The sequence below is a fragment of the Larimichthys crocea genome, chromosome VI (assembly GCF_000972845.2).
Source record: "Larimichthys crocea isolate SSNF chromosome VI, L_crocea_2.0, whole genome shotgun sequence".
Classification (NCBI taxonomy): domain Eukaryota; kingdom Metazoa; phylum Chordata; class Actinopteri; family Sciaenidae; genus Larimichthys; species Larimichthys crocea.
In genome coordinates this window covers 2,654,131-2,681,985 of record NC_040016.1, presented here as the reverse complement: position 1 = coordinate 2,681,985, position 27,855 = coordinate 2,654,131, and the positions used below count along the sequence as shown (strand labels likewise).

The 27,855-nt window shown below is 41.4% G+C and overlaps 1 protein-coding gene across 15 annotated transcripts in view; it reads right to left on the bottom strand.

Moving 5' to 3' along the window:
* The window catches only part of celf4 (CUGBP, Elav-like family member 4), an 84,277-nt gene extending 59,746 nt beyond the window's left edge, over positions 1 to 24,531 (bottom strand). For 11 of the 15 annotated variants that reach the window (XM_019275306.2, XM_019275308.2, XM_019275315.2 and 8 more), the window contains exons 1-2: positions 23,790 to 24,530; positions 1,626 to 1,708 (exon numbers count right to left, since the gene is read on the bottom strand). In XM_019275306.2, the coding sequence (XP_019130851.1) occupies positions 1,626 to 1,708; positions 23,790 to 24,066 (360 nt within the window). In that variant the 5' untranslated portion in view covers positions 24,067 to 24,530. Of the gene's footprint in view, positions 1 to 1,625; positions 1,709 to 23,789 lie in introns of all 15 variants that reach the window. The other 4 variants (XM_019275313.2, XM_019275316.2, XM_019275317.2 and 1 more) reach the window with 1 other exon arrangement.
* Between the last annotated feature and the right edge of the window lie 3,324 nt (positions 24,532 to 27,855).

The following is a 27,855-nucleotide window of genomic DNA, read 5'->3' as shown; positions in this document are numbered from 1 at the left end:
AAGACAGTCTCCTGGTCTGCCTCTCTGAATGCTCTGCTTCAGGGTTTGTTGAGCATCTAGGTCTGTCCTATGGCATTACCTTTGTTTACTTAACTCTCACCATCGATCAAATGCAAACCTGAGACTGTCCTCCGCTGGCAAAGGCATTACTAATCAGCATTTCCTTCTAAATCAATGTTGATAGCAAGTGACTGATTAAATGTATTTGCTGTTGATGCATTACCATATAGCATGTGAAGGCAAATACAGTTTATTTCCCTTGAAGATGTTAAGACAGAATTCTTTAAAAAAAAAAAAGGTTGTTTTCGTGCCTGTATCTTTTGGTCCGTGTCAAACAATAGCAACAAAGGCAAAAACATCAATTGGCAGCACATTTTGTGTGAACACAAAATCGCATTCTGGTTTTGGCCAAATATTTAATCTCTCCTCCTCTCTCTGTGTGTGTGTGTCTCTGTCTCTCCCTCCCTCTTTCTTTCTGAATAATATGCCACTGGGAAGTGAAAAAAAAAAAAAAAAACTGAGAGCACGGATCCCCACTCCTCCGCTCTTCTCGGCTGCACGTCTGTGATGTCATAATCACTCACATCAAAGGCTGTGCGCTCAACACGGCGACTGTCAGCTTCCCTGGAGGCGTCATTAAAAACGAACAGAGCAAACCGAGCCAGGCCTGACAGAGACGCATCAAAACTTCCTCACGCACACATGCGCGTGCACGCAAAGGGTGCATGTGCACTCAGGTGCATGCACATACTTGAGCACATACTAACTGAAATGTTTTACAGACACACGCGTGCACACTCTCACACACGAATATCATAAAATCATGTTTACACTGAAGAAAGAAATGCTCACAATTTATGTAATCCATCACACACACATACAGAGTCTCTCTCCCTTTCTCTCTCTCTCTCTCTCACACACACATGTTGACAATTGAATATCTACCTCTTCTGACAATGTCAAAAATCCTTCAATTTTAGCATGTATGAATAAGAGCTGAGGGGACACGCGTTGCTTCCAGCTGCATTGTAACATCCACAACATGTGAACATCTGTCGCGAAGACGTGCTGTCGTGAAGTACGTCCATGATGCACACTCATGTTCTTGCCAGCATAATGTAGAGCGTGCACATAAATGTACAAATAGCCTGCATCCACCCGCTCACCCGCTTTTCATCCCTCGCTGTCTATCTCTCACACACATTTACCCACACACATGAACACACTCATTTACGCAAACTAGAGGAAGGACTATAAATAGTATGCCTATGATGTGATGTTGTGTGTGGTTTCTCCCTATGGGTTTGTGTGCGTGTGTGTGTGACTGTCAAAGTGAAGAGAGAGAGGGAAGGCTTTGAAAGGGGTAGGGGGGTGGGTGGGTGGCAGAGGAAGAGGACGGATATTTAAGGGAAAGAAGGGCTGTGCTCATGTCTGGTGTACAGCCAGTGACAAACAGTACATGACAAGCATGTCAAAGACAGTCAGTCCCCTTTGATTTGAAATGAATATAAGGCATTATATGTTAAAAACGAGCATCTGTGTTTGTGCCAGAGTGAATCCAGGGTTTGTTTATGTAAGTATGTTTTCCTTCTGGGTTGACATGGCGTTCCTTGTGTACGACTTACCCCAGGCAGGGTCTTCTGCTCATGCAATGCATTCTGGGCTTTCAGGGCCGACTCTCTGGCACAGTAGGTGAGGAAGGCACAGCCTGAAATACAGAGAGAGAAAGACAGAGAGATAATTATATTATGTGAACTGGGGACAGAGAAGGAGAGACAGCCATGGGAGGGGGCTGCACCAATCACCAGCGAATAGCCAAAAAACAACACGTAACACACAAACACACACACACACACGCAGAGTGAGCCTGCAGCCATAGCTCTGAAACTCTGTCTACATGGTCGCACTGGGAATTCGTTTGTGCTTGTGTGCGTGCCTGCTCGTGTTTGTGTACGGTGAACAGTATTTCAGCGACTGAACAAACGGAACATTCCTGTGTACACAAACACAATCCATACGCATGCAAAAAAAAAAAAAAAAAAAAGAAATAAAAGGGAAAAAAAAAAAAAAAAAAACTGCGGCTCTGGAGATGCGATGACTTGTGCATTCTGTTGCGTGAGAGCCACTCTGTCCGCCAAACACATCAAATCTGACTGAGCTCTCTCCCTGGCAGTCTGAAATAGCAGTTATCCATTCGCCCATCGCACTCTTCTGGCTGCTGTGACAGGGATAGACATTTGCCTGACAGCTTCTCTCTCTCTCTCTCTTGCTCTCTCTCACCCACCCCTCCCCTCTCCTCCCTCCACCCATAATTTCTCCGTCTCTCTCCGCTCCATATGTTCCAAGACTACCCACAATCCTCTGTTTTGTTAGCACCTGGGCTGACATGTGGGGGTGGAAGGAAGATGGAGACGCAGGAGGCAAGGAAGAAGGAGAAGCCTTGGGGAACGTGTAAGCCATTCCCTCGCCACCCCCTGCTGACAGTGAGGCGCACGCCACTGTCAGAGAAGCTGACAAACTGTCAATCTGCAGATCAAGGCTAATGATTCATGTGTTTGACAGTTTAGTAAAACACTTACAAAGACAATTTCACAATAGGCTGCTGTGACACAATTCAATTTCCTCATGCTGCACATGCAGGTGTTTTGCTTGTTTGCTCAGCTTCAGACTGTGGAAATTTTTAAATACATCGAAAGAACAATCATTTCGATTTGAATTTAAATTCAGTGAAAGTAAAAAATAATCATCCGCAAGGGACAATTAGTCTCTGGGTTTGCATAATGATAATATGAGCAGACATATGAAGACGAGTTCTTTTAGTGAACATTGAGGTAGACATTCACATTACAGCAGCAAGGACAACAAACTCTTAATGCTCTGGGTTTTGACTAATTTTTCTTTTTTTCTGTTGGTTCACAGAAGTCTTCATGCAGACGAACTGTTCCCTGCTGCCATACAACTAACAGGAGCACAAAGAGACAAAAGAAACACAGTTTGTTCTGGGAACATCAAGTGCTGAGCAGACGATTATCATAGACTCCTCCCCCAAAAACCACAAACACTCAGTGCAGTTTAAAGAAAGCGTCCTCCTCGTATAGCTCTTCCCAGTTATGCTTTGCTTTGTTCTTTGTGCATACTGGGGGCTATTTATCGTTGAGGGCAGCACCATGCTCTGTATGTAGAAGCAGCATGCCTCCCATCCTTTCGGCTCCGTGTCTTTAACCCCGGGTCGTCCTGATGGCGGGACACAGGGGAGCTCCGCCTGTTGGTGTTTTTAATTAACGGGCCTCTCTCTCATTAGGCGAAGTGGGAGCTGGCCGCTGACAGCTTGGCTACCTCCTCGTCCTCTCTGGGCCTGTCGTGTTAACGCTACACGCAGGCACCGTCCCACAGGAAACACGCGCAAGCCTCTGATTCACACGCCTGACACTCGCTCGCATGTTTGGAGCACACGCACCCACCACATCCAGTGTATCAGCAATACCATACCACAATGTGAAGAACACTTTTCTTTAATCTGTCAGTGTTATATCATTAATTGTGTTTTGCATTGATTATTACTGATGCATGAGTGTATAAGCAACATTTTAACATTGTGAGTAGTTGATATGAAGATTATTATAACTACTTTATTTACTGTTGGGTAGCTTAAAAACATATCATGAAACTTTTCTACCATAAAATAACAGATTTTAAGTAATTTTAATGCTACACTGACTTTTAACCAGGTGAATAATTCCTCTGTCATTTCCACTCTGTGCTCCACAGTACACCTGCTCTCACTTTAGGTAACATTGTGTCTGGAGAAATATGTAATGCTTTACAACACTAAGTCACCCAGCACCAACTATTTCACTTATTTTGGTGAAAGTACATAATATTTCTATGAAGAAATGTTCTTGTTTTCCCTCTGATGTCCTCCGGCTTTTATAGAGTTTCCTGATAGACAGTAAAGCAAGCTGCTGCGAATTGCAATCTTAGCTGCTGTTAGTGAACTTAAGCTGAGTTCGTTAGCCGGGCTGTCTGGACTGTGAGCTCAGAGCATTAAGGGAGTGCAACACAAACATTTTGGGAAGAAGAGGTTTTCAGGACCAGGAATTAGGGAAATGCAGATAGGCCAGGTGAGTGGGAAACGTAACCAGGTCCAGTATGGCAGAGGTAAAGACACTGAAGAGGACTGTGATGGAGGAAGCTGAGAAGATGAAAAGAGAGAGTGACTGAGAAAGAGGCCACCAGACAAGAGTAAATCTAGGACTGAGTTTCAGTCGTTGGCGAGAGGCTTGTTGAACTTGTAATAATGTTTAAACTCACAACTTTTCAATATACAGTACTCCAATGCAGCTGTACCTATAGTTAAGAATCATTGTTTTAATCTATGCATCATACTTGGTATACATGGTATACCATATGTTTTGTATATACAATCTTCATCTACAAACTAACCAGTAAATATACTTAAATATACAATATTAAATATATATATGTGGTCAAGTAAAAGGAAAATATTTTTTATATTTTTTCTCAAAATAACTCATTGCTCATATGCAGTATTTCTTTTTACTTACGTTCTACTACTGAGTGTATTCACACACGTATGGCGGGGGCAAGCACCCATGCATAGATGCTAACACATTCACACACACACACACACACACACGAAAAGTGACAGTCAACAAACGTTCAATTTATCATCATTGTCACAAGTCAGATGCTGGCAGCGGCTCTAGTATCTGACTAAGACCCATATTGGCCCAGGAGAGAGAGATAAGCTGTTTGTTTCTGCTGTCAATGCTGCCAATTTGGTTTCCCATCACTTCAAATTCAAATCAACAGCAGCGCAGAGGGGATCTGAGAGAATGTGCGTGCGTGAGACGAGAGGAGAGACGAGAGAGAAAGAGAGAGAGAGAGAGATGGGGGAAGAGAGAAAGAAAGGCACAGGAGCAAAAAAGAAATAGGGGGAGGAGAACAGCAGAGAGGAAAAGCAGAACAGCGAGGGATGCTCAGTAAGGGAGGGAGAGGGAGAGAGAGTAGATAAGATCACCTAGCTTCTGTGAACACCATCCCCCTGTGTCCTACACTCGCTTCTTATCTCAACTGCTGCAGACACCCTAAAGGGACACACACCCACCAAGAGAGAGAGAGAAACAGGAAAAGAGTGAGAGACAGAGACAAGAGAGAGAGAGGGAGAGGAATATGGGGAAGAAAAAGAGAGAAGATGAAAGACAGCAGCAAGGGAATGGTAGAGACTATGAATACTTACTTGTGGGGGAAGAAGAAAAGACACTAGCTTCAGTGGTGAAATCCGCCAACTGTCATCAGGCCTCATTTAAACGACAGCTGTGTTGGACCACATAGAGATCTGACCTTGTTAACTATGGGAAATATTTACTTTATGAGCTATCTTTCCCAGAACTTTGACTGTTGGGAAACTACATATTTATTTTTATATCTACAGAGATGTCATTCTGTTTGAAGTCCTCTGCTTTGGATCAATATATTCACCTCTAACAATGTGTATTCAGACTGGCTGTGATTGCTTCATGAGTTTTTAAGCAATGTAGCTAAAAGTATTTCAGATATTTTAGCCTTTGTCGGGGTGGAAGCCAAGATTTTAGAATGACTAATTACTGTTTTTCTTTCAATTTTAAACCTTCCATAACTCTTTTTATTTTTTAAACTGTTACCAATTTCCAAATTAAGGAAGAGCAACTTTATTCATTCATTTATTCATTTGGAGTTGTGTTTCTTAGTCCAACATTCACTCTCCTTTAAGCTCTGTTTGCTCACGAGTGCAGCTTTTGTGCAGCTAGAGGCGCTCAGAGAGTGATTGAGAGATTGGAAACTCAAAACCTAAACCTGTAACACCAAAATGATGTGCAAAGATGCTAAAATGCAATGTAGTATTGAGGGGAAAATTCTCTGTGGGTTTGTCACTATGAAGGATCCTTTGTTAAAATATTGATTATAGCAACCAGTGTTGTGTTTTATCATCTAACCACATATAGCTAAACCACTCAAATCCTAAATCTTGTTATCATATTTAATTGAATTAGGTTTAGATTAGTCAGTTTCAGCATGAATTTTATGTGTAATTACAGAATGTGAAGGTCAATAAAACCCCCAAATTCCCCAAAACAACCCTGAGACCATGACCTCTGTGACCTGTGCAGTAGCCTCAGCACTTGATGGAGAATCTCCAATCTTGAGATTTTTCTCTGAAACTAATTATGATTGTACTAAAAGTAAAACTACTAATGTGTTCCTGTATTAGTGCTTTGCAGTGTTACTGGACACATGAATTACTTTTTACCAGCATGCATTGCCTGACGCCACCCAAGACTAGACAGCTTGGGGACAATGTTATTGCACAGAATTCTCTAATTATCTTGTGCCTATTAATTCAGGGATTGTAAAAGGCTGACATAAAAAGTTCCCTCCTCTCACTCTATCCTTTTATTCCCAGCCACAGACGGGAAGAAACTCCCAGTGATCATTTAAATATTTCAGAACATCTTGGTAAGAGCCTAAAAAGAGTCAATAGCATTAAAAAGCTTTATCCACGGCGTAGCTGAAACTCCACGCTGCATAGCCCTGGAACTCTGCCTCGAAAAACTTTGGCATGAAACTTTGTTTGAGGCTGTCCAATCTCAGTCAGTCAATAGAAATCTCCGCGTCTCCCACTACCTCAGTTCTGTTAGCACTTATCTCCGCCTGAAAGGGCTGACCAAGGACAGCCTTTGCTCAATAAACAGAAGAATGTTTTTTTTCCTCCTTTTTAAAAGATTGACCTTAAGACAAGAACGTTCTGACTGGATTTTTGTGAGTGCTAAGGCTTAGATAACACTCTTCAATTCACTCTTGAAATGGGTCAGAGTAAAGACGAAAATTATTAACTTACTGTGTTCAGAGAAATAGTTTATAAAGCCTTGGTCTTTTAGTCATATGGTGACAATGAGTACCACTGAGTGCTGAAGAGGAATACTAATAAGTGTCGTATTAAGAGAGTTTCTGATTCAAGAATGACACAGTTGTCCTTGTACTGCTGTAACTGGGACACTCAATATGACCCATGTGATTGTTGCTATTCAGTCCGTGTCTGGTTCAAAAAACCATTAAATTAAATGAGAAAAGTTGATAGTTGCAGTGCAGTGAATTCTAGCCCTGAAAATAAAATATACCCAGCTACTGCAATCAAAGTCTCCGATCTCTCGTATGGATTTTTTCTCCACATGTTGAACGCATCCAACCACCCTACTGTCTCCGCAGAAAGGGTGTCCTTGTAGTGCTATGCTTACATATATATAGAAATGTTTTGGATTAATCAAAACAGACTGGCCAGACTCGTCTAAGCCTTCCACTGAATCTGGTATTGAAGTAAAAAAAATAAAAATAAAAAAAACCCAGACAAGCCCCCACACTTTTGGTTCTGTGAGGAATAGTAATTCAATAAAGTGAGCAGCAGTCGCTCATATCCCCTTCACCTTTGCTGACCTTTGAGATCATTACTCACAATGGAAAAAAGAGACAGAAGATAGAGGCTATTTTAGGGGACACAGCCAAGGTCTCCAGGAACACTCCAACTTTCTCCCCCGTATCATCTTAAAATCTTTAATTGGCAGCTGTAAACCCTGATTAAATAAAAAAGCACTTTGAAGCCCACAATATGAGCTCAGAGAACGGCACTGTACTCTGTGTGAACAGGGGGCAAAAAAAAAAAAAAAAAAAAAACTTCAATTACTGTTCAGAGACCACATCAAACCTTTTTTTCTTTGTGTAAAACAGGCCTTAAAAATTCAGGAGCTGTTTCGGATACTAACGAATGCTGATACTAGGTATGATATTATTTCAGCGGCATGAGGCAGAACTATGGGCCAGTATTGGAAGAGGAGGTGAATTCATTTATAATTGAGCATTATAGCAACTCTTCTATAGATGACTATATGCCGATCTCTCATTCCTCTCTTCAGGGGAACAAGAATAATCTGTAATATGGAAACACATACCTAGCATATTAGTGAGGGAACGGGAGGGCATGAAAAGACTGAGCAAAAGTTGTTAACCAGGTGATGAAACTTAAACAGACAGCATTACTGTGCGTCTACTGGATTTTTTTCCCCATTCAAGTGCAGGACATAGTCATTTAGAACAATAGTTCCAGTTGTAACTAAATTATTCTCTGAGATGGGGATATGAATATCATCAAACAAAAGTTATTAAACTGTATTTTGGGTGAATACTGAGCCCTGATGGGCCTTGAGATGTCAAATAAATTTTTATAACTGGGTATTTCCTGCAAAACTGTTATATTTTCATGCCAAATTAATACGCTCTGAGGGGTTTGAATGTTACTTTTCAGGAACGCACTGAAAAATAACCTGAATAAATTGCTTTGAGGTTGCCCAAAAGTGTGCAGGCAACTACTGTAGGAATAAAAATCACCTGATTTATGACAGAAATTCACTGATTACTATATGCATATTAAACTGAAAACTCTTGACGATTACACATAACACTGCAGTATCTGTTGTAAAGAAAAAGCAAAAACAACAAACAACCAAAAACTGAGCAAGTAAAGACCAAGAGAGTTAAAATGTATAGCATAATCCAGAGATTACAGGTATTAACAACAAACACGTGCAACATTTTCTCACACACTTTGATGCATTACAACCAGAGACAGATAATGAGAAAAATATCTGAATGACAAAAAATTAGTGAGAATGAATGAAATAACTTCAAATGGTATTATTTTATGCGTGTGTGTGTGCGTGTGTGTGTGTGTGTGTGTGTGTGTGTGTGTGAGTCCCTGAAGATAACAGGTCCCATCTCTCGCCCTGCTTCCCAGAGTGGCCGTCTCTAAGCTGTGCTAATCGATTGGCGAAGGAGGAAAAAGGGCCAGCTTTAATGTGTTGCATGTGAAGGATTTACTGGAGAGCAGAGCAACTGAATCAATGGCGTAGAAAATGCATCATTAGGACAGTGTCGTCCCCCCACACCACCCACAGATGCCCCCCCCCGCACCCAGTCTCAACTCGGTCCCTTGAGGGTTGGGATGGGAAACACATACACACTTAACACACACACATAAACCGAGCTTACATGTGACACTTGAGCTCTCGTGCCAAAAAGTCAAACACGTACAAGACTTATATCACATGTAACATAAATGTTTGAACACACACACATTCATACACACACTTGTTAAAAGCTCCCTGACTGGCCAACCACACACACACACCAAACTGGCAAGAGCTGTCCCCAATATCCAGGCAGACGAATTTCCTCACTCTCCCCGCCATCCTACCTCAGCCATTTTGTCAGGAAATGTTTGGGACACCCAAATTTAGCTTTTCACAATATGAATTATTAAACATGGCATGACTCCTAAGATGAACCAAAGTCGGCACCATTACGAACCAGGTCTGAGACTGAGAAATGTATCGATGCTGACTAATATAACAATGTACGACTGATAACAACAGATGGATGATTTTTTCTGTTTTTTTTTTTTTTTTAAGTACCAAAATCACAACTGCTCACTGTTTCATTTGGGAACTTTATACTTGGCAGAGTGGAAAAACATCTGAAACAGTGTTCAGACCATCGTGGGACACTAAAACTCTCCTCTGACAACCCGACAACACAGCACTTTAAGGCTGGATGTCTTGTTTTTATCTCTTCAGTGATTTTGGTTCCTCTCATGTACATTAAAAGACAGAATATAACAGCCCAGTACCCCTTATAATGATGTCCATACTGGGGGATTCTGCACCTCTTATATTACGTTCATCACTACCAGAGGAAGCAATGTACCCTGTGGTGGGAAGGGTGTGCATGTGGCGTGTAGCACGCCTTGCTTTCATGCACGAGTTCATCTCTTGACACAAAGCTGCAAGTGATGTTTGTGTTTTTATTAATCCTAACCATGATTTCCCTAACCCATCCAAGTGTTTAACTATTACTTACTTACTTTATTTGCCATTACCTCTATCTATACCAAATGTTACCCATAGATGCCAGTGAGAATTTAAAAAAACGTTATTGCTACTGAACATAAAAAACATCAACATTTCTGTCACGTTTTAGTTTATGACTTCTTCCTCTGCGATGATTCATAGAGACTCGACTGGAGATTAGCGCCGCCAACTGTTTTTCTCAATGTACCAAGTCCTAACAGTGGTGGCTGATTCATTTGCATTTCCTTTGCCAATTTCCTGAAAATTTGGTAAAAGACATTTGGATGGGGACCAGGCTACTGAACTGGATATTGGGTTTTGCAGAATTGTTTTTGTCCATTAAAGGGTTGGAATATACAAACACACAAGACAAAGTTAAATAAGATACAAAAAAAAAAAAATCAATTTTCAAATTACTTATTTACTTTATTTTTCTGTTTACTGGAAGACATCAAACATTAAATTGAAATAGATAGACAGACATGCAGACAGACATTAGGAGCATGTTGTGTCAACTGTCAGCAAGGACCTTGCAAAGCCGAGTAATCAAAAACCATCTACAGATGAATCATGTATAACTAAGAAGACAAAGTGCTTTAATTCTATCATGGGAGTGGTCCCATGTCTCGTCCCCCTGGTGAATCACAGGATAAACACTCCCATTAATATTCCTCTGTGCACCTCTCCTCTCCACTCCACTCGCCTCTCTTCTCCTTTCCTCTCCCTGTCCTATTATCCTGCCTCGGCGGACATCCTGTCCTGTCCTGTCCGCCTTGCCAACCTGCAAGATGGAGATGAGAGGACGATCCAAATGCAGAAAGGGGGAACATGAATCATTACACTTCCTGTTGTTACTACGCTGTCCAGGGAAGGAAGAGAGAGGACGCCCCCGGGGCTCAGATTGATTCCGGAGACTTAATTGGGTTTATTAGCCAAGATGTTGGGCCCCGCGAGGAGGCTCCCAGAGGCCGCTGAGTCCCCCCCCAACCCCCATTCCCACTCTTCTGAAGGAGAAAGTCTGCGTAATTGTTTTCCCTCCATCTTCTGTGTCATTGTCAGATGGGTCCTGCGGGATTATTAGCAACCCCAGGTCCCTCAATAATTCATCCAGAGCTATTTATACACAGATGGAGAGTCCTCTAAAGTCTCCCCCAGTGAGCTTATCTGACGCTTAGACAGACAGACAGAGAGAGAGAGAGAGAGAGAGAGAGAGAGAGAGCGGTGGAGGGAAACAGTGCTACAAAGGGAAAAGCAAAAGAGATAGAATGAGTGAAAATGGGAGAGACGTACAAAGAGAGTAAGAAGGATGGAGAGAGGCGATCACAAAAAGAAATGCAAAGAGGAGCAAAGCAAGTCTGACAGTGTATAAAACAGTGAGAGCGAGAGACAGCAGAGTTTTCGGTAGACACAATGACGTTTCTGGTGTGCATTGAGTTTCAAGGTGAAACTCTCTCGTCTGCTTTGCCAAAATGAACAAAAGCACCGTCCCGGGAATAGCACACCCTCACACAACACACATTAATGGCTTTTAATCTTCCCCCCTTTTTTTCCTCCATTTAACACAATTAAGATGTTTGCAAAGCTAACATGGACCACTAGTCGCTATAGGAAGGACAGATGAAAGACATTCAGGGATTTCCATATGCAAAGTAAACACAGTTATCCATCCTTTCTAACGTGTCAGTGCGTAAGACCAACAAACCAGCAGCCAGGCGATTTCTTAAATCGCCTAATAATTCAAACATAACATTAACACATTAGCATTTTAACATTAGCGCATTAATAGCTTCTAATCCCAAACAGATAGTGGTTGGGCTACAGGAGGGTGTGAATGCATGCTTTTAATGGCTTTGCAGATACCTGTGTCTTTCCAACTGCAAGACGGGGGGACATTTTGTTGTCGTCAGACTAATAAAGCCTTTGGCACACAAAGTTGATTTTCAAAGTCCCTTTGTTGGCGCTCCAGCCACAGATAATTATATATATTCATCCCCTTTGGCAGTCACTTTTATCCAGCTCATTTAGAAAGCTTGGCTTCCTCTTGGACAAATTGGGACATTGAAAGCCAGATTGGAGTGATAGTTTTTACATTTTCCATTGATGGCACATTAATCAGGGCAACTATAGCTATGGGAAAAAGCTTGCTTAAACACCCTGTGAAAAGCCGGCCATTAGTCTGCTGCAAATAGTATCACAAAAGTTATGTCATTATTGAAAATACATTCTTTTTACGTGTAAAAATGGGAAATAAGTAAATCTATAATGGACCAAAACATGGGAGCTTTAGGTCTGGAAACCACATAAAGTTATTTTTTTATTAACAAGCTTATGTGAGGGACTATTTTACAGCCCGTAGTCTCTAACAGGTCAGTTTACTGACATACATACTGATAATGCCTGAAAATAAATCGATATTTTCAATAAAGTAGAACTTTTAAAAGAAAAAGAAACTTAAAAGAAACTTTACAACATTCAGTTATTTGGACAAGATACTATGAGGATTTTAATGTTGCAGACTAAAACATTTTCATTTTCTATTTCAATTGAAAACATAATTTAATGAAAATATTTATGGAACAACTTTAGAAACTATAATTCTCCATTTTGTTTATGAGGTGGATTTTTGTTAGCTTTGGGTACAGCCGATGCCAAATTAATTACCACTGCCCGATGCGACCTCATGGTATTGATAAACGATCCATAGAGGAACACGTTGTTGTTTTTTCTCTCTCTGTCTGTCTCTCGCTCTCTCTCTCTCTCTCTCACACACACACACACACACACACACACACACACACACACACACACACACACACACACACACACTGCTGTTGCTCCGGGGAAAGCAAAGCTTATCAACTAGCCAATGCTCACACACTCATGTACAAGCCTGCCCGCGTGCACAGACTTCTCTGTCTCTATCTATAAAGCCCATGAAATCATTCCACACCAAGTGAAGCAGGGTATGTATAGGTTTGGCCAGGATTCCCATCTTCTGTTCTGTGATTAAAGAACCAAACTAATAGGCTCTGTCTCGTTGGGAACCTGTGTGGGGCTGGGAGAGACCTCAGAAGCCATTAAATTGCAAATGTGTAATAATTTGCTGAAGGCTTTCTGTCCAGATCATTCCCCGGGCTGATTTGTGCATTGAGGTAACGCTCTGAATGGCCAAGCACATACCCAGCTGAGCCCACCGGCAAGCCAGCCAAGTTAGTCGACTAGAGGGCATAGTCTGGATACACATAGGGCCATATTTACTTTACAAGAAACCACAGTGAAAATCTGTGCTGTGCTTTTCATTCAATCTGAGCCTGCGATCTGAGCAAAATTAGTGCCTTATTCATGAAGGCAGAAACTTATCATTCAATAAGAAACTAGAAAGTGGCCTGAGGTATTTTTGATCATCAGTCTCAAAAAACGAAAGGAAAGGTGTTGAAATAAAAATGCTCTTTAATAAAATGTACATCCCGAAGCAGCTAATCCAGCTGCAATAACCTGATGATATTAAACTTTATATACTTGTTTGTCAAAATCAAATGTAGAATAGTTAAATAAACATCTCAAGAAATTAAAATAAAGAAGAAAAAAAATATTATAAAAAGAAAATTGAAGGCGCTGTGATCTACTGTCAAGCGAGTGCGTCACCATAGCAGCAGCAGCTTGGTGAACACCACATTCAAGTTCAGTTTAATGACTGCAGCCACGGTCATAATATATTGTTTTTGAATTAACTGAGTGAAACTTTGATTGATTTCTGTAGCATAGGCTCATTTGCATATCATATGTTAATAAACCCATGAAAGTTTTCGCCTCCTTTTGAGGTAGACAGCCTTGTCTGCTCAAGTCAAAAAATACTTATACCGAGTTTCCTCCTGTGTTCGAGAGACTCCCTTAAAGACCCTATAAATGTATCTTGTCAATTATTTTTTGAAAATGATTGATGGGGCCCTACATGAACACTCAGTTTTCTGCCAGAGTTTAAACAGATTTTATTGTTTTGCATGAGAGATTTCTACATTTGCATTTTCATCTGTGCTTTTCTCATTGGTTTGAAGTGGCTGGGCTTAATTGTAAAAATAGTGATGTCACATATTTCTGTGCACCAATCAAAATTTAGCAATATTTATATCAATATCTGATAACAGTTGTTTTCTTATATTGCCAGACCCAACTCCTAAACTGTAAATAAATAATAACCATGGATGGTTTTTTTTCAGCAACTTGAGACACTTTTTCTTTTCTTTTGTTTATTAAATCATGAATATTTAATGTTATAGAGAAATACTTAAAGGAGGCTTAAAATACATTTGCATAGATGAGTGGGGACTTCACTTACTATGTGTATGCTGTGCACACATCACACTTTTAGGCTGCTGGACCTGTGTTTGACAGTGATAGACAAACATCTACAGTCTACAGTTGAATTTACTAAATTCCTGTCTGTTTAATGTTTATTTATACTTTTACTCTACATTATATATTAATGCACTAATTAGAATCCAATTATATAATACAAATTATTCTGAATTAGGTCACTATGCCTAATGAGTGCTTTTATTTTTGATACTTTAAGTATATTTTCATGGCAATATTTTTGTACTGTATTTTAATTACATGTCTTTTACTTATAACTGAGTATTTTTCCACTCTTGTATCGATACTTTTTGTTACATTAAAGATCTTAGTACTTCTTTTACCACTGCCTTCAGTGCGCACAAACTAATGTCAAGTTAATTACACTAGCAGATGACTGGGAGGCCATTTCATAATTTCATACTGTGTTGACAAACACTGTAGCCTTCACCTCACTTGCTAGAAAGTTGACCAAAAAAAGATCTTTGAGCATCAACAGCTAATCAGATTTTGTGCTTTACTGTTCTTTTTCTAACCAATTCAAAGATTTATGGAGCAAAAACTCTAGTCTTTAAAAACTCTGGAAAGTTCTGAAAGTGACTTTGTTGCAAAATGAGAGAAAAATCTGAAGCCCCAGTATCACTTAAAATGTATCAAAGATATTCAACCTCTCAGCTGCTGTATGTCGATGGCAGTGTGACTGTACTAATATGAAGCAAGAAGCCACACCAAAACTTAAATACTATACTCCTGAACTGTCACATTAACATATTGAAATACATTAAATATAAGTGCATGAGCTAACATACGCAGACAAAAAAAGATGTTTGACAAATCTACAGTAAAAACCTGTCTCATTAACATGTTGTCAGCGATCCTTCTAATAGAAGGAGCACTTATTTACCCCCGGGGTGGCTGGGAGCTGCAGGGGTCTAATTCTGCTCCCATCCCAGGAAGGTCATTCTCCCTTCCCGAGCAATGATGACCACAGAGTAGTGCTTAAATCTGGCAAAATGCAGCCTATAAATTACAGCAGAGGACAGAGGGGTCAAAGCCTGGCATGGAACTGGGCCAGAAGCTATCAATCTGCCGGGGCCAGTGAGGGCGACATCTGTCTCTGGGACTCCCTCACTCTTTCTACTTCTCTCTGTGTCTGTCGTTTTCCTTTCCTACTTTTCAGTGTTTTCTTGTCAGCCTCTTCCCTCTTCCTTTCACTCCTTTTGCTCACTCTGTGCCTGTCATTGAACAATCGCTCCATGCCTCCATTTTTAGCCTGCACCTCTCTTTACAATCTCTGTTCTCTTTCTTGTATATCGCTCTACCTCTTGATATTCTTTGTCTGTCTTTGTGTGCAACCCCCCCACCCGAACTCTCTTCCATGGATCTCCCTCGTCTCTTTTCACGCATTCTCTTACATCATCCCTGTTTCAACATCTCTCTAATTCTCCTTCCCTCTCTCCCTCTCCCTCTCTCTCTCTGTCTTGAGCTCCTTGTCGTTTTACGCACTCTTGCACCATCTCCCTCTGCAGCGATATGTTTTGGTCTATCTGCTCTCCAACCAGCAGGATAGGATAAAGCCTTGATGTACTTTCCCTCAATGTGAGGCCAATATGATTTGAATGGTGATATCTGATAGCAAAAGGCACGGATCTGCACATTTCTGGGGGAATGAAAATGGTATGATATGTACCCAGTGGGTATCTAGAGACAACTGCAAATTCAAAACTGATCAGTTGCCTTTTGCCTTTCAGTACTGTGCCAACTAAATATATTTCTTAAATATAAAATGGAACAATTACAAAGCCTTTCTGAACGGAGTTTCTAACTTTAGATATTCTTCTCGCATCTGTTAAAGAAAAGGAGTCTGGGGCTCAAAGCTTGTCAAGCCTAATCGACAACAAACTTTTTGGTTGACGCTTGTGCTAGTTTCATCAGAACATCTCGCTTTACATTTGGTACCTGAACCTAGAAAACTTCAGCATGACTTATTAATCCTCCTCCATTTTCTGAATCAAACTTGGCCTTGAATAATTGAGAGAGATCTTTGAAAAGCCCTAACCTCCATTCCCACCTTCCTTTTACAAGTCAACGTGGTGCATTTTTAATTGGGGGACATGAAATAGACATGAAGGGAGATGGGTAGAAAGTGAATTGAATCAGGGACACTCAAACCTGGCAGTCATGGCATAGCATAGGAGTCTGTACGCATGCATACAGAGAAGGCTAAATGTGTGTCTGGCCTGACAAGTCACACATGCTCAACAGTCTTTGACGTGCTTTCTGTCTAGGACAAACAGTACCCGGCTCATGTAATTCCTGCTTTGGAGTATCCCAGCAGGCAGACCCAGATACGCCACTTCGAGTTATGTTAAGCAATTTGGTTGAGAATAAACATCAATTCAACTTTCTATGAACCATATATCTCCAGAGCCAAGTGATTTGTTTAGTGTATACGAGCCAATTGTGCATGGGCTAAAAAGGCAATTGGAAGTACATGTGCCTGTTCTCAAGGTAATAACGAATGATTTGCTTTTTCTGTGATATTAAAACCTAACTTGACCTTGAGAATGATGTTAAAAATCATATCAACAGAAAGGAAATATTAGATGGATTTTGAATTAAATACATTTGCAGCAGAATATGTAACAAGAATAAATGCTTGCTGGATATGCATTAATGGGCCACTGCCACAGTTAGCTGTGACAAACTTTGGTTCTATTTTTCATATTGCTGCTGTGTCATGCTGCTTTTTACTTCATGGAAATCCTCTGCAGTAGAGCGCTGCAGCTGGACCCATTTCCATGTGCGTACTGAGGGTTCGAGTCAGGTTCGAGCCTCAAATACAAATATTAAATATAAACAATAAACATATAATATTAAACATTAGGTTACCATGAAGTACTGCTTCAGGCTAGGGTTGATATTTGCCACATCCTGTACTATATTCTGCAGTAAAATCACACACACACACACACACACACACACACACACACACACACACACACATATATATACCCAAAGCATTTCCACATGCAGGGATAAACAAACAGCAAATATACAAAGAAAATGTATACACATCTACATAAACACACACATATACTGTTCACATGCAGATATCGGGTACGGATATTATAATATTCCCTATCATAACTATCATAACGCCTCCTGACTGTGCAAAGCTGATAAAAGGAGCCAGCAGCAGCTTTAATCCAAAAGGTAAAAAACACCAGTTTCAAAGTTCACACACAGAGGAGACTCATAACCTTTTGACTGGGGAACAAAGGGATCGGTGTTTAAGTCATTTTACACATAAAGCATGGTGCCTGTGTAATTGCACATTAAATATAGTTAAATATAAAAGATCCACATGTAATTCACAAAGGGAGTATAACAGGTCATATAATGTTTATATATTTGTCAATATATTATATTTATAATTTTAAAATCACTGTAAAAAAAAAATCAGGGCCCCATAAGAAGCAGTGAAATCATCAGTCAAACAAAAGTAAAACTCTAAAAGAATATGTAAGACTTTCCAACATTTCAAAAGTGTTGCATTCCCCATCCACAGCTGACCACCGATATTTGAAGCAGGAGGATTTTGGAAGTGGTATTAAGCATAGCTAAAAGACTGAAGAGGCCTCAAGTGTCAACTTTTAAAAAATTTAACACAAAGCATAATAATGCTTAGCTGATGCAAGAGCCTTGAAAACAGAAAATATTTACCTCTCCGAGGAGCATTTGTCAAAAAAGAATTATTTTTTTTCATCCTCTGGAAGAATGGTACACCGGGGCAATAAACATGGCAGTAGGAAAGCAAGTGCAAGAGAGGGAGCTAGTGCACATTGTTTAGCCTCTCTTTATGGAAAACAAAAGGCCAAATGTTGATGAAACATTTAAGACGCACAAAAAGTAACTGTCAAAACACAAGAAAGAATTTGCTGTACATATAAATTTTTAAAAGATGTTTTTCGACTTAGAAATTATTGGAAACATTATGGATCACTTTTGTCTTTAGTATATCAGAATCTATCTATCTATCTATCTATCTATCTATCTATCTATCTATCTATCTATCTATCTATCTATCTATCTATCTATCTATCTATCTATCTATCTATGAGGAAATTGTTGATATCAGCAGTATCTCTGACCTGTAATGATGGCCACAAATCTTTAGTGTTGTGCTTCTCTACAGGTCAGCACTGCCGTCCACAGTGAGCCATGACTTTGCCACGTGGAAGCATTAACTACACACTAACACACTGATATATGCTGACTGGACCGTTTTACTGCATGATATTGGATGTACATGTGCTCCTGAACCATCAACACAAAAGGTTTACTGTCAAGAAAATGAAGTCTCTATAAATGCCAGTGCCATTGTGGTATTTGAATTTGAATTTATATTTCAATTGCACCACACACTTTAAACTATTGTCTCTTTTTCTATTCATATGTTATTGACAAGTACATATATACATGTTTACTTTTCTATATGAGTTTATTAAACTTTGTAATTTGTGCTGAATATATATATATCAGCTTGTTTTGTTCAGTCTTTAGTGGAATGAGATGAACTTGTAGGTACAGCCATCCCTTTACATTTACATTATCTGTGCTCCTCTGTATGTAAAGGTCAGTGGTTTTAATGACAGGGCCGCAGAGGTCAGAAGTGCCAGAGGGCTTCAGCCCTGCGACAGGACCCATGACTCCAAACCTGTTGTTAGCATGGTAATCCTTGCAGAAGCTCCATGAGCGCTCCCTCTTTTGGCTTGGTGTGGTCATCTCTCACTGTGACTAACTGGCTCCCTGCTCGGCCATCAGCCATCCCCCATCTGACAGTCCCCTCCAATAATAATGGACAACAGAGGCAGTTCTGCCTTGACAACGGCCCTGCTGACAAATTAGGCTCACTGTACTCCTGACTCTGGCTCCGCCTCTTGTTTCCCTCTTGTTGCTTGGCAGTTCTGGGCTGTGCCAGGACAGGGGTGGTGGTGTGCAGTGTGGCACTGGTGGTCGGAATGTACTTTGGTAAGAAGCGACATCCTCTGTGACACATGTTGCCTTTCTCCCTGACAAAACACTCAAAATCGATTGTGATGCGCCTTCATAGAAACGGGGCACAATGTGGGGCCTAAGCACGCATTCTGAGCTGAGCTGAGTGGAGGATTCTGGGACAGGGAGGAGAGGAGAAGCACATTAAAACATACACACACACACACACTCACTGAGAGATGCACACACACACACTCCTCCCAAACCAAATGTGAGAGGAGGAGAGGAGGAGAGGAGGAGAGGAGGAGAGAGAAGGATCCCACAGAGAGGATGATGCAACGAGAGTGAAATTTTTTCGGCCGGAACACATGCTGCATTACGCAGACCTGCAGGACGAAAAAACTCACACAAACACGCGCTTTTCTTTCTCTCGATGTTCAAAAGCCAAATTTGGTTTAAAAACGGTCTTTTTTCACGGATGGTAATGGCAACCTGTAACACCTAATTGCCTGCAATAAAACGCAGCATGGGTCTCTCATGTTTTTGGCATCACGACTTCCTGGCCTCACCAAACACGATGAGCCCAATGATCTGTTGTGAACCTGCTCCCCTGACACATTCAGTTAAAAGGGCTGACATATCAAAACCATAGGCGTTCAGAGGGAACCATAACAGCCTTTATGACCGGCACAGATTATAGCCCCCATCTGTAGCATAAACCATCTGCAGTGTGGGTAAATTTAAACAAGATTACTATTGGTCATTACTCCGTATCTCCACTTGTTTGATTTCAAACATATTACACCTTATATGATCCTATAATAATTTTCTCAAGTATTGATATGAATTAAAAAATAGTTCAACAGCTGAGGTATTGTGATTAATCACCACACTTCTTCTTTTGAGAGCAGATGCCCTGCACTAAAGACCTCTGACATCTTGTTTACATGCCAGGTCAAACTGGACTATCTGGCCTAAATCTAAATGAAGTTTCAACACCTGCTTTGACTTTGAGCAACTCTCTAGCTATGTAACTACTTTACCTGCCTGAGCTCATGGCCAGAGTTGTTGCTAATGCATTTTGTTTGGCCAAGGACAAATATATTACTCACATTAAATTACCACCAAATGAAACAACAGCAGTAAAACAAACTTGGTGACAGTCGCATTTGCATTTGCTTGGAAAAAACGAAGATGTAGACAATAAAGGTTTGGCCTGGAACACAATACTGCCTGAAGATGTGACAGCAGTAAACAATAGATAACACCTTCACTTATTAAATGTCTTCCCCATATCATCACAGCTCAATTGCCCCGGTGATTATTACATGAAATCAGGCTGATGAATAGTGCTAGCAATCACATCTACACCTTCTCCTCTTGAATAGATCCCCGCCTCCCATGCTGCATTGCCAGAGAGAAGAGAAAGGGCTGGCTCTTTGTGCTAGCCGTGCCTCTCAGCCCCGTTGTGCCTGGTAGCAGCAGCAGCAGCAGCCGGTGACCATTATAAATGGCCTCTATTAGCATGGCTCGGTCGCAGAGGGGAGAGAAATAAAATCATTGGGAGAATGTAGGCCTGCTCTGGTGTCCCTGTGCCCGCTCCCAGCCTCTGCAGACCCCCGTCCCGTGCTCCCCTCCTCCCCGCTCCCTCCTCCCCTCCATTCCAAGGGGACAGAATCCTAAAGACTAGATTACGAGTGATACATGGAGTCATTATGGGGAGGGTTATGGCAATAGTATCACAGGCACAGCTGACAATGGCTATAATAGGGGTCTCTTTCTTCAGAGGTAGCATTACCATAGCAAAGGCTGTTTCTTTAGGCTTGTTGATGTACAGCAGAACAGGAGGGCCTTTTATTACCTGCCGTGGCAGAAAAAAGCTCTGTATTATCTATCTGAAAACCCTGCTTATTTCTTTGTAAAAGTGCCATGTCTCTTTGGCTAAAGTTAAATGAATGCAACAGTATCCCCAGATGAGGCATTACATTGTTAGCGATGACAGTTACCAAATATGTGCCATTTGAAAAAAACAGAGGAAGCTAAAAGAAACGTAAAGCTTAAGGCAGTTGATCATCTATAATCTCTAGTTCAGGCTGAGTCTTTGTACTGCCACAGCCATTATCCAACATGATGCACTATCACCGAAGAGGCAACATGTCAGTGCAAGTACATAAAGCGAAGACAAAAGGAGGGAAGGGGAGAAAGGAAAGACTGAAGTGGATCAAGCAGAGTTAATGAAGAGGAGAAAAGATGGAGGAGAAGAATAGGAGTTTTCTGGTGGGCAGTTCTATAGATTTCCCTCCACTGGAGCATTTCACACCTTAAAGGGTCATCATGCCCTCACTTTGACTCTTTCTATTCCATCGCAGGAAAAATGCAAACGGCATGACAGAACGGAGGGAAAAGGGGGAGAGGGAAGAGCAGTGAAATGTTGTAACATGTACATTCATAAATGTACATTTGTACAAAATGTACAACATTTTTTCAGCTGCTAGTCGGAAACAGTGAGTCTGACCTTGTACAGAAAATCCAGTAAAAAGTAGAACATTTTGAATAACAGTCTGTGGTCAATCTACGGCTTTGAACAGTTTTCATTTTACAAGACACAGAAAAATAGACACAGCATAAATTATGCTTGTTAAAATATGTGTGTATATTTTCTCCTCTTATCTCAAACTCTTGTTGTGATAACTTACAGATACCTGATCGATGTTGTTGTGCTATGTAGTATTCAATAAAACCTGTATGACGGCAGCACACACATGCAGTCACTTTGCCTGTAATTTGTAGAAGGTGTTGCCTTTCACTGCTAATTTGGGAATCTTCTATGAAAACCTCAGGAAGGTGTGAGGAGTCTGTTAGAGGGAACGTGGCCTTCAAGCAGCCTGCAGTGAGCCAGTCAGCTGGTGAGCCAGGGAGTAGCTAGTGCCTCTAGCTAGTTAAAATATGAGCACAGCGGGGGCTCGCTAATGAAAGCGGGGGCCCAGCCCGGGAAGCAGGGCCGTATATCGCAGTGAAGAGACAGTTCTTAGAATCAGCTGGCAAGCCGTGCCTATAGTTCTGGGGCCACTGGTGATTAACTGTCCAACAGGGAGTCGCTACTACAGCTGGGCTATTAATAAAAGATACCCCCCCTCCTCCTCTCTTCTCCTTCTCCACCTCTTTGGTTTCCCCCATGCCTGCAGACAGTCTCCGCCCTCTGGAATTATTTGTATATCATAATCATTTCCTGACACATGGTGCATGTCACACATTGTTTACATGGGGGCAGAGGTGGCTTTCAAAGGGGGGAAGAAGGGGGGGGGGGGGGGGGGCTCCCCAAAAGTGATAGCTCATTCTTAATGTACTTTGCTCCCCTGGGAGATGTCCTGCAGGTATAGCAGATCAATTAGTGACCTCTCATTAGATGGTGATTTGCAGACAATGACTCTTCCCTTGAGAGAGGAAAATAAAATAAAGGGATGAATCATTCATCATCATTCCTGCTGCACCAAAAACACCTTATACACCATGATATGTGTGTGTGTGTATACACAGCAGAGACGATGGAACACACCAAAAGTTTAATTCACCACTGTGTGTCAGTCAGGGTTACACCAGGGAAAGTTAAATAAAATAAAAAATAGACCCATCGATAATAAACTGTATATGGTTAGAAACTTTTTTTTTTTTAAATCTATGTTTTTCTGTGCAATTCATATTTCTATTCTATTTTTTTTTTTTTTTCAAAAAGGGAAATCTCAGATCACCCACACATGAAAATCTTAAAAAGCTCAAAAGCTGTTTAAAAACTCAAATATATTCATAGGCCTACTCTTGTGTTGGACACGTGCGTACACACGTGCACGCGCGATCGCCGCCCCCCTCCCCAACTCACCACTAACCCCCCCTGAACACGCTCACACACACACACACACACACACACACTGAGAGAGTTACGGGCAACAGAGTGTACGGTGCTGCGGGCAATCAAACACAACCTCCCCGCTATTGCAACGTGAAAACGTGAGGTTAATGGCCTGGATTTAGCACCGTAGTGAATGAAAGCACGTTTACAACCGACGGACTAGACGTGTGAATACTCCCGTGCACACTGCCCAAATAGGAACATTGCTCCTCCTAACATCACCCTACATAAATTCATGCCGTCGTGACTCCCGATTCGTGACACTCTCGTGCTTGGATATGTTTGCTCAGTAAGGTAGAAAAATGATGCACGGAACTGGAGAAGCAATGACAAGTCTAACAAAAGAATTAATATCCTTTTTTTTTTTGGTGCCACAAATCCCGAAAACAACAAGCATAAAGTCGTTCAGGCTTCAGCCTTACAGAAATTTTGCACAAATTGCCAACAATCGTGTAGTTATGACCATCAAATCCTGCATGATTTAGGATCCTCACTCTCACAAACGTGTGACAGATTTCACACTGACAAAAACAAGTATAGCCATAGTTGTCTCAGGAAATATGGGCATAACCCACCTTTGTGCATGCCCGTGAAGCGGTCCTTCAGCACAGTGAGCTCGTAGATCTTGCCGAACTCCTCGAAGAGGGGTCGGAGGTCCTTCTCGTCCAGGTTGCGGGGGATCTGACCGATGAAGAGTTTGATGGCATCGTGGTCCTTCATGGGAATGGTGGCCGGGCAGCCCACCGGGCTGTGGCTGTGGCTTAATCCGTTCACGAGCCCGTTCGTGCTGGCGGAGACCACACCGACACCGTGCACCGTGCCGTCCACCTGCCCGTTGGTTAAAGTTGCCATCTTCGGACCGGCCAGTGAGTTGGGATGGGTACAACAGCAGCAGATGGTGATGGTGGAGACTCGTTTTACGTTGAAAAAAATTAAAAAGCTGGTGGAAGTCTTGGTCAAAATTTGGTTCCGAGACCAAGCCGTGCCAGAGCTGATTCCGCTCTCGTCCTATCAAAGCCAATATTTACACTGATGTGAAAACACATGTAGCATTTGGCGAAGACGCATATCAAAAGCGCGCAATGCCGTTGGTCCCGATAGAGGCTTTGATTCCTTATATTTATGTCCTACCCAATAACTCGTTCATTGATTTCATAAAAGAGAGACAGAGAGAAAGAGAGAAGGGGGAGGGAGAGAGAGAGAGAGAGAGAGAGGGAGAGAGAGAGACCAAGAGCGTCCACTGTCTATTTACACCCACGTTCCCTCGTCCCAGCTTCTTGGCACCCTTTTATTTTTTTGCATTGAGGAGTCGGTATGGGTGTCTTCTCGGTTTAAACGGACAGGGTCGGCTCAACCTCTGCAAGAGCAGCGGGGAGGTTTGAATAAAAAGGGGCCGCTATAAACTAAGCATATGTCAAAACCAGACTTTTCTGTCCCCCCTTTTCTTATGTGAAGACCGAGTGGTACATTCCACCAAGGGGAGAGGGTCTATAAATAGAGAAATATAGAGAATACGCTCCTTTGTGCTCCTACTCAGAGCAAATAACTACACATTCACGAACTCAAGAATTTATTACTGCGTGACTGACATGCACACTCTTCTTATTAATTGCAATAAGCTGCACAGTTGTCTTAAGAGCAATTTACGCCTGGCGTTTTTCAGTGTACAGTATGTTAAAATAACATAAGCATCCGCTGTAGTTGGAATGCGATTGAAAATCTGGCTGTCGTTCTTAAAAGGTTTGATTTTGTTCTTAAACCACATTTTATATCATCTTATAGCCTCAGTCAGCCTAGACGGCGGCAGCAGCAGCAGTGACTCGCTGCACCCTCGCTCCGCTCCTGGACGGCGGACAGCTCCGTGGTGCTGAAATGCGGTCCCACAGGCGAAACTAAAACACACCGATGGAAGGATTCCTCTGACGGTTCCGACTGCTCGCCATTGTTAAGAACAAACACACCGGTGAGACGACGTATTATTAGCCTCCTCTGCCATTTCCAAAGTCGTGTGGATTAGATGATTTGATTTCCAGAAAGTGGAAGTCTGTGAGCACCGCCGAGTGGCGTAGAGAGGGGGCACATCGAAGGAAAAAAAAAGAAACATCACACATGAGTGAGACAAATTGACAAGATGCACATAAATCCAGAGTCGGTGATATCGGCAACTTTTTAGGTTCCTTCCGGTAATGAACATACTTACAAAGACAAAAAAAAGCTTAGGCTCTAAACACACAGACAGCTTTTCTCTGTAAAAAGTTCGATTGATAATTCAGAAGGACATCCAATATTCATCCAGTTTCCTCATAAAATGATTTTTAATCTGTACTGTAGGACGAGGCATCAACCAATCAGTTTTTAATCAAATCTAGAGTGGACATTCTGATTATCTTAGCCGTGATTTATGAAAATCTTTGTATGTAGTGAGTTAGGTGTTGATATTAAACACTCCTCAGAGTGGAAGGTCTAAAAAAAACCGTGTACGGTACATGAATTAAAAGCACCTTTTTCTGTCTCTAAAAGAAAAGAAGAAGAAGCAGAAGAATAAAAAGAAATTGAGAAAAGATTTTTTTTTAGCATCATGCTTCTGGATAAAATTATCCCTAATCTGTGAGTTTACTTATAGCTCCTCACAGATTCATGTGGAGGAGGTGACAGTAGATCCGAACATTCGCTGTTAAAGTGGATACAGTTTATAATGACAGAGACTTCTTTTGGACATACCATCAGATAGTTAAAATTCAAATCATACTAACCTGAGCACTTCTCAATTAAGAATCATTGGCTATTCTGGTTTCTTCCTTTGGGAGTCAGTTCATGTTGTTTATCTCTATCCCCAAAGGACAACTACATAACCCGAGGTGATGGCAATGTGTCAGTGATAAGACTGTTGATATTCTTATTCAAATCCAGTCTGGTGAATGTCATTTAAATGGTCAGCAAAGTATAGCCTTTGAAAAATGAATCAGTGACAGTGGAGTTGTGATAACCTCATAACCGGCAGTTATGGCTCAGACTGGGTAGTCCTTTCAAATAATATGGAAAACACTGAAGTATCTCTCACTTTGTCTTGTGCGTCAATCTGTGACACCATTATCTCACAAAAAGACAAGCAAATGAATATCCACATATAATAATGATATATATTTTGATTTACACTATATGATAAAGAGGGACTGGACTTCACAAACACATTCATACAGGCATGTGTATGACCAAGTAGAGCATTTGGCTCTTGCCGAAAGTGGTTGCTTATATGGAGGCAGTAATACAGCTCCTCTATATGATAATATGTATTATTCATATTAGACCAAAGGGTAAAGTGTCGGGTATATAGGCCACAAGGCACTGAACCATCCTCCATTGATGAGCAAAATGAACTGCGAGTGTACTCCAGTTCTGCTTCAGTGTCTTCAGTGAAACCGCGCAGCCTAAAGGCCTCATAGTATAGCAACGACATCCGAGGCTCATAATGTTGACCTATTTGTTTTCATTTTTGGCTATGAGGCATACCCCCCTCTGCCTAGACATTAGCCAACCATTAAATAACAAAAGCGAGACACTCGGCGCCTCTCTCACCTCTTTCTGCTCCTCCGCCAGCTAAATGGCCCGGTAATGTCATCCCGTTCTCACGGCATGACCGGGCAGGAGAGAGATGTGGGGTGGGGGCTTGGCTTTCTTTGGCATGACACCGTGCTCTACTCTACAAGCTTTCCCTCGGGGCCACACTCCATTCACCACAGCAGCCTTGCCTGTGCTCACGCCTGACTTACCTCTAGCAATATTTTTTAATACAAGGGTGAAATGGGAGGGCACAAATCATTGTAATTATGTTCAGTGGGTACTGCCGTGATGATTATGTAAGGTATGGCGCCATGATGGTTCCCTCACGGTCTGTCTCGTCACACAACCTACCTGTGAGCCACTATGAAATGTTTTCAGTGTCGCCCGGAGTGAAATGGCTCCGGTGACTGAGCCCATCGGACTGATAATAATAATACGCAATTAACGAGCAAGACGTGTAACGGTGTGTCTTTTTGCTCCCCAAATGGTACTTATTTCAATCCGTTTGGGTATACTCAAATATGACTGTGTAGATATTGCAAATCATTTTTGCCCACTGCACAGGCGTGCTGAGAGCAATTCAAAGCACTCGGTCTGTCAACCAATTTTCATATTTATTCTCTGTTATAGGAAACTCTGTACAAAAAAAATCAGTTTGATGTGATGAAATCATTTGTACGCGTGGAAATAATGATCTCATTTCCAAAGCTCCTTAGTGAAATAAATCTGGACTTTGTTAATATTTACAGCGTATTACTGGCTAGACTGCAGCTGTAAAACAGGACCAACAAGGGAGTTTTTAACAGAGGAATACTGACAGAGTTATGCCCCTGACCATGGTGCTGAAACTAAGGTAGGGCAATACAACCAAATGTATGCCCCTGTCCATGGTGCTAAATTTAGAATCGGGCAATTTTGACAAGTGTTGCTCTTTAATTAGACACAAAGCGTGCATAACTTTTTACATTTGTCATCTATAAGACTCAACTCTCCTCCCAAAAATCTGCCTGATGAAATCAAATGATTTCATTTGTACACATGAAAAAAAAAACAATCCTGTTTCCAAAGCTCCTTAGTGAA